This window comes from Oryzias melastigma, linkage group LG14 (assembly GCF_002922805.2).
Source record: "Oryzias melastigma strain HK-1 linkage group LG14, ASM292280v2, whole genome shotgun sequence".
Classification (NCBI taxonomy): domain Eukaryota; kingdom Metazoa; phylum Chordata; class Actinopteri; order Beloniformes; family Adrianichthyidae; genus Oryzias; species Oryzias melastigma.
This window is the reverse complement of record NC_050525.1, coordinates 29,937,806-29,948,649: the sequence shown is the minus strand read 5'-3', so window position 1 is coordinate 29,948,649 and position 10,844 is coordinate 29,937,806. Positions and strand designations below refer to the sequence as shown.

At 47.2% G+C, this 10,844-nt stretch overlaps 1 protein-coding gene across 2 annotated transcripts in view; it reads left to right on the top strand.

Moving 5' to 3' along the window:
• LOC112142772 (drebrin-like protein) overlaps positions 1-8,554 on the top strand; it is a 25,606-nt gene extending 17,052 nt beyond the window's left edge. For both annotated transcript variants that reach the window (XR_004949079.1, XM_036215279.1), the window contains exons 2-3: positions 7,016-7,071; positions 8,238-8,554. Coding sequence is in view for 1 of the 2 variants with exons in the window: in XM_036215279.1 (XP_036071172.1) it covers positions 7,016-7,071; positions 8,238-8,371 (190 nt within the window). In the remaining variant the exon portion in view is untranslated. The remainder of the gene's footprint in view (positions 1-7,015; positions 7,072-8,237) is intronic.
• The last annotated feature ends 2,290 nt before the right edge of the window (positions 8,555-10,844 follow it).

Below are 10,844 nucleotides of genomic sequence, written 5' to 3'. Positions count from 1 at the left end.
TCAGGGATCCTCTCTGAAGGTGGGGGTAGTGTTGGGATCCTCTCTGAAGGTGGGGGTGGTGTTTGGGATCCTCTCTGGGCGGCGTCAGGGATCCTGCATCTGCCGTTGCTCATCGCAGCTCCTCGCCGTCTTGCATGGCGAGATAACAGCCGTGAGGCGGACAGGTTGGCGGCGGGAAGGAGGCTTTTCTGGAGCCTTCTCTGTTGATGCCGTTCAGTTTTTGAGGTTTTGTTCCGTTAGCGTTTCTGAATGTTCAGAGACATTTAGAAGGAAGGTGGCGCTGTTCCCGTCACACATTTTCATCATTTTTCATTTGAGCTTTTTCCAATGATTTTATCATTAATAATATTTTCCTTAGTGTTTTATTTTTGCGTTTAGCTGCAACAGGAAACGATGGTGTTGAATTCTGAGACAAACTAATCTGGACTCTTCCCTGCAGACCTTGAGGTTACAGTATCAGACACGTTTGTCGTCCATAACCACTTCAGTCCTGCAGTCCTCCACCCGGAGCCTGCAGGTGAAGCTGCTGTCGACCTCCAGCCTCTGACTCCGCCCCCTCACATATACCGCTGCTGCTTTGGAGCAAACATGTCGCTCTGTGGGCTTTAACCTGGAAATAAACCTGCAGCGCTCACATCCGTGTCCTTTGTGAGGATATACGGCGTTTGTTCGGCGACCTCAGAGACGCCTCATTCCTGACCGATCTGTAACCTGAACCCAAAAACCTGATCCAGGAGTGCAGCGCTCCTGCAGGAACCAGAAGCCACTGTCCTGAAGTCCAGGTTTTGGCTCTCCGAGCTCCAGCGTTTCCCACAGGATGCCAGACATTTCACTGGCAGAAACAACAGTTACACAATCAGGCAGGAATGCGCACAAACACAACGTCAGTCAACATCCCGGAGCGCAGTTGGTCCTCTGTGGGTCAGGACAAGGTCCGTCTGCAGCACAAACACTGCGAGGCTGCCTGCAGCATGACCTCATGACCTCGGGGGCGGGGTCAAAGCCTCTGGAATGTGGAGACGTTGAGTTAAAGGAAATCAGGAGCACCTGAAGACGTGAATGAGGCGGAAACGGAAACGGACGCTGTCACAGCAACCGTTCAGTGATGTGACATCGATTCACACGACGCCATGAAGACCAAACGTCTTCAGACGACCTCCGGGTGTCTGGCAGACGGCCGCCATGTTGGCCCGTCATGTTGTGGTTTCATTTGGGGGGTTCAACAGCGTTCCAGATCTGGAGGATCAATCGGTGCGTTTAGTGGTCCGTGCGGCACCAGAGTTCTCTGAACACGCACACCTGACTGTACAGGTGATCCGGAGGGGGCGTGTCCTCCTGGCTGCATCTCTGTAACACTCATGTTCAGACGTGGTTTAAATATTATTTGTTCAGATCACAGAAGATCCATTTTTAAATAATTTTCCTAAATTCTGTTTTAATGTTGAACAGAATCTTAAACTTTCTACGATTCATTAAAGATAAATCCTTTAAACCAAAACAGTCGCAGGTAAAACGCCTCCAGAGTGTTTCCTGATGGTTGTTAGGCAACAACGGGTCAACCTTCATCTGTGCTGTTTAGGGGGGGGGGTTAAAATTACTCTGTAGAGCCTGGAGTACAGCAGGAAAAATGTTTTTCCTGCATTGGAGTCTCAGGAAAAATCACATCTCTCTGCAGTTTATCCCATAAACTGGATGCAGCGACGGATCCCGTGTGTTCTGCCGCTGCGTTCGCCGCCGCCGCTCTGATGCGTTGTAATTTGCTCCGTGTGCTTCTGAGCGCTTTCAGCTGCACGCCGACTGACCTACTTCACTGCCAGTGTGAGGATGAACGTGCACACACACATGCACAAATGTGGGTGTGCATGAATGGGGGTGTGCATGAATCTGTGTGCATGAATGTGTGTGTACGAATATGTGTGTGTTTTTCTGCCTCGTGGGGTCCCTGTGGCGAGCCGTCCTCAGCGTGAAGCATTTTGGGGCGGAGTGAACTAAGAGTGGCAGTAGAATTGTGAGTGTGTATAGAGGGGTGCAGGATGTGGGGGTGGTGCCCCCACCGACCCTCCTCAGCGGTCCACTGGGGGGTTTGGTCTGTAAAAGCTCAGGTTTTGTTTGGAGGGAACACAGACGTCTCTGTTGGAGCATCGGTCTGATCTGCAGCCGTTTGTCCAAACACGTCTTTACCAGAGAGGAATCCCATAATGTAACGTTGAAGTCCCATTGGCTGTGAGGTGTTTGAAGTGAGTTCTCCACATTTAACTCGTCCCCTGGGGGAGCGGTGAGCTGCAGACGCAGCCGCTGGTTTAACAACCCAATCCAACCATAATGTAGAGTGTCAAGCAGGGGGGAAATGGGTCCCATTTTTAGAGTCTTTGGTGTGACTCGGCTGGGATTTGAACTCCTTCCCGTCTGAGGATGGACACTCTACCACAGGGCCACCGAGTTTTAGGAAAGCTTCCAGCAATCCATCTCATTTCCCATGAAGGTTTCTTAGAGACGCAGTCGGGTCTGAAATCCTGTTTTTTCAAGTCTAAATATTCCAAAATGAAACATTAGATTTGTTCTTTTGATGGAAATGCTGAGAGGCCACGCCCCCCTCTTCTCCTGGAAGCACAGTGCTGACGCCCCCCCCCCCTTCATAGTGGTAGTGGGGGGGTCACTCTGCTCCAGCATCTAAAGTGCAGTTCAGATCCTGCAGCAGAAGCGGGACATTTCGACGTTTGCTGCTGTTCTGCTCCCTGCAGGCCGCCATCTTTGTTTGAGATTCACAGTTTGAGCTCTGAAGGTCAGGAGCAGCAGCGGCGTCCTCCGCTGAGGCTGCAGGGATGGAGTGGCGCCTGCTTCAGGCGGATGAGGTCATCAGAGTTTGAAGCAGAAACCAACTTCTGTGGAAGTCAGCGGAAAGTCTGCCTGTGAGTCGTGGATGAACCGTGTGATCATGCAGCCAAAACCTCTCAGCTTTGGCTCCTCCTTCATTCTGCCCCTGAGGAGAAAAGAAGACGTGTTTCTGTGAGCGCTTTGGTTCATTCCACAGAAGGTCTTCAGCTCTTTCATGAGGAGATTCTGCGAGGAGAATCAACGTTCAAACCAAACAACGCTCCCAGGTGTTCCTCTGAAACAGCTCCACCACCGGAGAGGAGCATCTCCCAGAACCCCTCCAGCATCAGGGAGGAACTCGGCCCGAACCAGAACCCAGAGAGCTGAGAATCCAGCAGTGAGAGGATGACGGCTGTGTGCCGAAATCTCAGCTCAGATATAAATGGAAACAGAAACGTAATCCTCCGACAATAAATAAAGACTTCCTGTCTCAGAACGAACCATCTCGAAACCTTCAGACCAGATAGAGACGTTTCTCCACATTAAAGTTTAGATCCTGAATGATGGAGGCGTTCTGGATCATTTCCTGAGAGCTCCGGTGGATCTGCTGACTCAGCTGCCCTCTGCTGTTTGCCCCCTCCCTGACAGCAGCTCTGTGCGGCGTGTTTCATAACCTCAGTGTTCAAGAGCGCCGGCACTGACGGACTCCAGCTGCAGGAGCTTCAACCTTCAAACAAACTCATCCAACCTCCACAGTTTCACAGATTCGGATGATTTCATCCATCAGGTTGTCATGGCGACAGATGCACTGGTTTGAGTGTAAGAATGCAGAACAGATAAGGTTGGCAGGAGTTAGTGGGACAGATGAAAGTTGGATTCTGGGATCAGAGGATTTCCTTCAGAATCCCTCAGAAATGTTGAAGTTTTCCCTGAAACGTGTTTGACTCGACAGCAGATTTGCTTTTTCTGACTTTCAGTTTGAGTGAAGAAAAAAATCATTACTGATCACGATCAGACGTTCAAACACGGTGAAATACTGATTGGCTGTATAAGGCAGGGATGTCAAACATATGGCCCGTGGGCCATAAACGTACGGCCCCCGGGCCATAAACATACGGCCCGCGGGCCATAAACATACGGCCCGCGGGCCATATGTTTGACACCCCTGATCTAAGGCTTTTCTCAGGTCAAAGAAAAAAAGAAAACTGCCCCAACAACAACACCTGCATCAAGCTCGGGGTTTTGGAGGGAAGTAACTGATGCTTTCTAAAACCATGTTGTATGCTATGGAGCATGTGGCTGTAGGGTCAGTTCTTCAGGTGATGTCAGGTGTTCAGGTGATGTCAGGTGTTCAGGTGAGGTCAGGTGAGGTCAGGAAATCAGTGGATGTCAGACGTTCAGGTGATGTCAGGTGTTCAGGTCATGTCAGTTCTTCAGGTGATGTCAGGTGTTCAGGTGATGTCAGGTGTTTAGGTGATGTCAGGTGTTCAGGTGATGTCAGGTGTTCAGGTGATGTCAGGTGAGGTCAGGAAAGCAGAAATGATTCTTTAACAAGCTGACCATCAGTGCAGCAGGTTAAGACTTGGCTCCTCCCCCTGAGATCAGAGAGCGTTCTGTCCTTCACACTCGACCACGTGGAACGCCGCAGCAAAGACATCTCCGTCCTGATTGGATGACTGAACTGTTCTGTGACCTTCAGTGTTCATCCTTTCTCGCCCCTCATCCTCCTCCGTTCAAACATTCGCCGTTTCAGGGTCAGAGGATGAATAATCAACAGATTGATTGATCCGGTTAAGGAACTCCTTTGGTTTTTCCTCCGTGATCTGGATCTGTGGAGCGTCAGGCTGTTTCCTTTTGGAGACAAACAGGAGAGATCCTACAGATGTGTCACTCGCTCTGTCATATTTACTGACCTCTTGATGGGTCTGACTCCTCCCACATCCTGGAGTACGGCCGGGGACACTGACATCTCATGCTCCAAGTGCTTGATGGGATTTTTGGGGGGGCACAGAGACTGATGGTGAGCAGACAAGAGAACCGAGCCATGACTCAGCAGAAACAGGATGGAGGGGGCGGGGCCTAGGTCAGCAGGAAGTCAGACGGCGGCCAAAGTAAAGCTTTGAGCTGAACCAGCATGAGGTCATGTAGCGAGCCGCAGGCTAATCCCCACTACACACAGTTTAATACGGGGGTGGGGGTGGATCAAGGTCGAGAATTACTGGTTTCAGAGCAGCACTGTCACCAACCGGGAGCAGAGCATCATGGGAACTGTTGATGTTTTAGAGCAAACCTTTAACAAAACCACAAACAGCCTGAACTGGAAAGCTAACAAACCCAGCAGAGGGGTAATGAGGGGTTAGAAGGGCTGAACCCCAACAGGAACCTGATCAAAGGACCACATCCCCAAGAACTAAACACTCAAGGAACCAACCGGAAGATCCAACAGGAAGAGGAGGTTCAAGGGAAAAGAGGAGAGACCAAACAAACACCAGAACAATCCACCGGTGACCAGAGACGCACCAGGAGACACAACTGCAGGAAGGGATGAAAACCATCAGTCAGGGTTTCAAGAAGACCAGATTTATTTCTGTTTACACTCTGAAATCCTCGATGTTCCTGCACAGATCTGCTGACCGTGGTTCTGTCCTGCTACTGTACTAGTTGGTTCTGTTTGCTCTGAGGACAGAACACGTTCAGGAACTCCAGCTGTTGTTGCTGATGGATCGTTTCCATCTTCTACAAACATGTTCAGATGAAGTCCAGGACGGCGGTTCCTCTGATTCTCGTGTCCGTTTCAGATGTTTCTTCATGTCTCTGGGCAGAGACCAGAGCTGTTCTGAGGGGGTCCTCCTCTGGTTTAGGAACCCACCTGGTTCTGTGGTTCTGAGGCCTTCAGAGTCTCATGTCGCCAATGTCGAGGTCATGCTGGGTTTTTCACATTATAGCTTCACTTGCAGAGAATCTCTTTTAATTCAGGAACAGCTCCAGGAGGGACGTTCAGACTGAAACTCTTCTGACTTCAGCCTCACCCTCTCTGGACTTCATTTTAGTGCTGAGCTGCTAGACTTCACAAGCATCAACTATTATCTGTCTTCTGAGGCTGCTGCTGATTGGTCCTGGTTCAAGACTCAGGAACGGTTTCATTCAGTTTTAGTGGTTTCTCTTGTCCGGTCCGTTTACTCCTATGAGATTCTGTGATTCAACGTTTCATCATCATTCATTGATCTGTGTTTAATTCTATGTATCGCCACACGCTGAGATCAATGCCTTTGTGTGAATTTGTGTTAATGCGTGAATGTGTGTTTATGTGTGTTAATGTGTGAATGTGTGTTTATGTGTGAATGTGTGTTTATGCGTGAATGTGTGTTTATGTGTGAATGTGTGTTTATGTGTGTTTATGTGTGAATGTGTGTTTATGCGTGAATGTGTGTTAATGCGTGAATGTGTGTTTATGTGTGTTTATGTGTGAATGTGTTTATGCGTGAATGTGTGTTTATGCGTGTTTATGTGTGAATGTGTGTTTATGTGTGTTAATGTGTGAATGTGTGTTTATGTGTGAATGTGTGTTTATGTGTGTTAATGTGTGAATGTGTGTTTATGTGTGTATGTGTGTTTATGTGTGTTAATGTGTGAATGTGTGTTTATGTGTGTATGTGTGTTTATGTGTGTTTATGTGTGAATGTGTGTTTATGTGTGAATGTGTGTTAATGTGTGAATGTGTGTTTATGTGTGTTTATGTGTGAATGTGTGTTTATGTGTGTTTATGTGTTTATGTGTGTTTATGTGTTTATGTGTGTTTATGTGTGTTTATGTGTTTATGTGTGTTAATGTGTGAATGTGTGTTTATGTGTGTTAATGTGTGAATGTGTGTTTATGTGTGTTAATGTGTGAATGTGTGTTTATGTGTGTTTATGTGTTTATGTGTGTTTATGTGTTTATGTGTGTTTATGCGTGAATGTGTGTTTATGCGTGAATGTGTGTTTATGCGTGAATGTGTGTTAATGTGTGAATGTGTGCGTGAACACAGTTCATAATGAAACAGGATTGTCAAGAATATAAATGTATAGCAGACCCCCCCCCCCTGAAATATCCCAATGAACGTTACACACACACTCACAGACACACCAGGATCGTTTATCCAATGATCTGGTCTCATCATCTCATGGGGGCCGCTCTGTTGACCCCCCTCCTCTCTCTGCAGGGCCTTGTACACGTATGAGGATGACAACAACGACCTGGTGCTGGCGGGATCTGGAGGTAGGTGTTTGTGTTGGTGTGAATGCGGCTCAGGTCTCCTCGTGATTTCACAGCTTGAGTTGTGTGAAGGCTTCCACATAAATTAGCAAACGTCCGCTCGGATCATCTGTTCCAGCAGCTTTCCGGTCCTCCGGTTCTGCTGGATGTGAGGAACTTAAAGGAACCGCAGACTCCGCTTCCCCCTCTCAGCGGCTCAGATGGGACTCTAACCTGAAGGCCCGGCTGGCATCAGGAAGGGTTTAGGACAGGAATCCCAGAATTTTCCAGCGATTCCTGTGGTTGGAGCTCCTACACTGAGGAACGTCTGTGAAGCTGCTGCTCCACATGAAGTCGAATCATAACATCTGGACTTAAAATCTTCTTTCTTTGAAATGTCTGATCCCAGTATCTTGATCAGTCTGGGGGTTCTGGTTCTGGTCCACATGTCGATCCACATCCTTCAAACAGACACATTGATTCAGGAGAACAAAGACGAGACTGCGGAGGAAAGCTCCTCCCCTCTGAATCCCTGCTCCATCACAGGAGGGTGTGGCTAAAGGACCCGACTCTCTGAAACTCTGACACCTGCACAAAGGCCCACACCATCAGCCCTCCACCCCTGTGTTCATCAACAGTAACTCTGATCTATCCAGAACCTCCGTGGACTTCCTGTTTGGGAGTTGTTCTGGGATCTGCTGCTCTTCTCCATCTGCAGACGCTCCTCTCTGGTTTGGTGTCTTTCTTCTCATGAATCCTCAGCAGGATTCTGGTCTGTGTTCTGTCCTCAAACGATCAGCTGCTTCTCTTCTTCCAGCCTTTACCCGTCTGGGTCAGAGGTCATTTTGGACCATGGCGCCCCCAGATGAGAGAAGACCAAAGCAGAAGGAGGACGGAGAACTTCTAGTTCTCACTGATCTGAACCCAAAGACGCAACAAAGACCTTCACACAGTTCTGTTCCTGCCGGATGAGCGTCCACCCCAGTGCAGTCTGGGAGGGTCTGTGTTTTTGGGGGGTTCTGACCTCTGGTAAACGTAAGGTTCTGGTCTGCAGGGGGAACAGGGTTAGAGTGAAATGTTTCACCTCCAAAACTAAACTTTCAGAAACTTTTATTTCAAATGGCTCAGAGTTTAGGATCTGTTGAGCAGAACCCCAGCAGAACCTCCGGACTGACCTTTCTGTCCTGCAGGGGGGGGCCTGGCAGAGATCGCGCTGACCTTTGACAGCACCAGGGTGATGTACGGCTTCTGCAGCCTGAAGGAACCCAACGCCGCCCTGCCACGGTACATCCTCATCAACTGGGTGAGTCATGGGGGGGGGTAGATGGTAACCAAGTTTAGCCGAATGTTAGACTGACTGCAGACTCAGATTCAGTTCCAGAGTTTTTCTCTTCTTTCTTTTGGATGGTTTCTGTCATTTTCTCGCCGGTCGTTTTTCCTGGAGATGTTATGAACTTTCATCTGAATCCTCCTTTTCATGAAGATTCTCAATAAATCATACCCCCCCCCCCCAACAAACACACATTTACAGTTTAAACTAAACAGATGAAATTAAAAGTTCCCACTTGTGTTTATACAGTCTGCTGATGGAACAAACCCAGGAATGTTATTAACAGATCTAACAGGTTTTATGGGGGGGGGGGGGGTCTTTTTCACAGTTTTCCTTCCAACTAAAAACAGTCATGAGTTAAAAATGTGGTTTTCTGTTTTCTCAGCTCTGCAGGCGTGAAATGAGATGAAAATAAACCTCAGGTGTTTTCAGTCGGTCTCAGCCAACACTGCCCCCTGCTGCTCAGTCCTGGAGCTGCAGGAGCAACAACATCATAGTGATGCTGAGTTCTCCAGAAGCTGTCGGACCGTCTGTCCTCCGTTTGAGTCAGAATCAGCTTTTGATTAACCGGGTCAATAAGTTCTAAGACAGAGCAGTCAGAGGTGGTTTTGGGTCAGAACTTGGACTCTGTCTGATCCATAAAAACAGCAGAGAGAGGAACTTTGAACGGTTTTGGATCAGCAGAGGAACGCTCTCCTGACCGATCCCCGCTCCACATGGAAGAAGGAATTTGGTTCCTAAACCAACCGGGACCAGAGCCAGCCGCCCATAATGCATCAGTGCAGAATAAAGATGCCCAGACCCCCCCCCCCCCCNNNNAGAGTCCAGCTGCATCCTCCATTCACTGAGATGAATGAGCGGATCACTGCAGCGCCGGTGTGAGCGGCTCTGGTTCCAATGGGCCCTGATTACTGGAGGAGGCGGGTTCTGTTCAGACAACAGAACCTGATGGGCTCAGCATGACCACAGACGGGTGGGGGGGGTTATCAGATGTTCTCTTTTGATGTTTTAGAATCCATTTAATGAAACTCAAACCATCAAAACTGAACATCTCAGAGGTCTGATCAAACCTTTCGTGATCGGGTTCATCCGAGCCGAGTGAGTCCGGTTCTGCTGCCGGCCTGTGGCAGACGCAGCATTCTGAACCTCAGCAGTGGTTCTGGTAAGTGAAATCCTTCCTGTCCAGAGAAGGTCTGCACCGCTGGAGACGCTCTGAGAGATCACAGAGACATGAAACCTATGGGGTCGAATCAGGATCGAAGAGAACGAACAAAAAGATTCTCAATTAAAAAAATAATCCAAAATTTGAATGCAGTTTTAAACTCAAAAATACAAATTTAAAACTTGAAGGAATTTGAAAAAAACTACATTTGACACTTGAAAACAGACAACGTTCTGCAGCAGAAAAGACGTCACATCACCGTTACCTCTTTGGGAATCATGGGAAACATGTCCCAGTAGCCAATGAGCTCAAAGCCCCGCCCCCCTGTAAAATTAGGATCAGCTCAGCAGCAAAAACTCCACAATCTGAATTGAAACTGAAAACAGAAAACTGAAAGAAAAGAATGAGAAACGGAAACAAGGAAAGTTGAAAGTACAAATAAACTTTGATTTTAATTGGTAACAGTTTTATTTTTTTTTAAATTCAAGCTTCAAATTTAAATTTTTTTAATTTTCAATGTGATTTTTACATTTAAAATCTGTTTTTTCGTTCACTTTAAGCAGATCCTGATTTGACCCCAAAGACAAACTGAATATTTGAAGGTGCTGATTTGTTCTCCACTCCTGTTCTAGTCGACGATCTTCTGTCTTTTCTGTAAAGGTTTTACTGAGGAAGACAAAGAAACAAAAATAAATAACTTATGGGATAAAAACACGTCACCATGGAGCGGTGTCAACACCAATAATCTCCAAATGATCGTTTTCTGCTCCTTCCTGGATCACTTTTCTCTTTTCTCTCCTTGACTTTCTTTGTCTTCGTTTTGAGTTTCTTTGATTCTTTTTTCATCTTTATCTTCCTGCTCGTCTGGAAGTGTCACAGCTTTCTGTCTTTTGATAACTTCACTTCCTTTGGTTCCATTTCTGCAGGACGGGGGGATGAAACACTTTCTCATTTCAGGGATTTGAGTGTTTTTCATGATGGAGTTGGATCCTGTTGGGAATGATATTTCCATCCATTCCTGATCCGCAGTATCTCTGTGTTCACCCAGCTGTCAGTCTGACGTCATTTTTCTGCCACCATGATGTGAACAAAAGTCAGTTTTGAGATCAAATGTTTTAAATTGTAACCAAAATGTCAAGTTTTAAGCATAAGTTTCATAATATACAAATTAAAATATATTATATTTGCTTTCAAAAACTTTTGGATCTTCTTTATCTACGTTTATCTTCTGACATTACACTGAACGGGCCTGTGTGATCTATGAATCCTCCGGAGCAAAATATTGGTAAAAAGTTTGATTTTCTC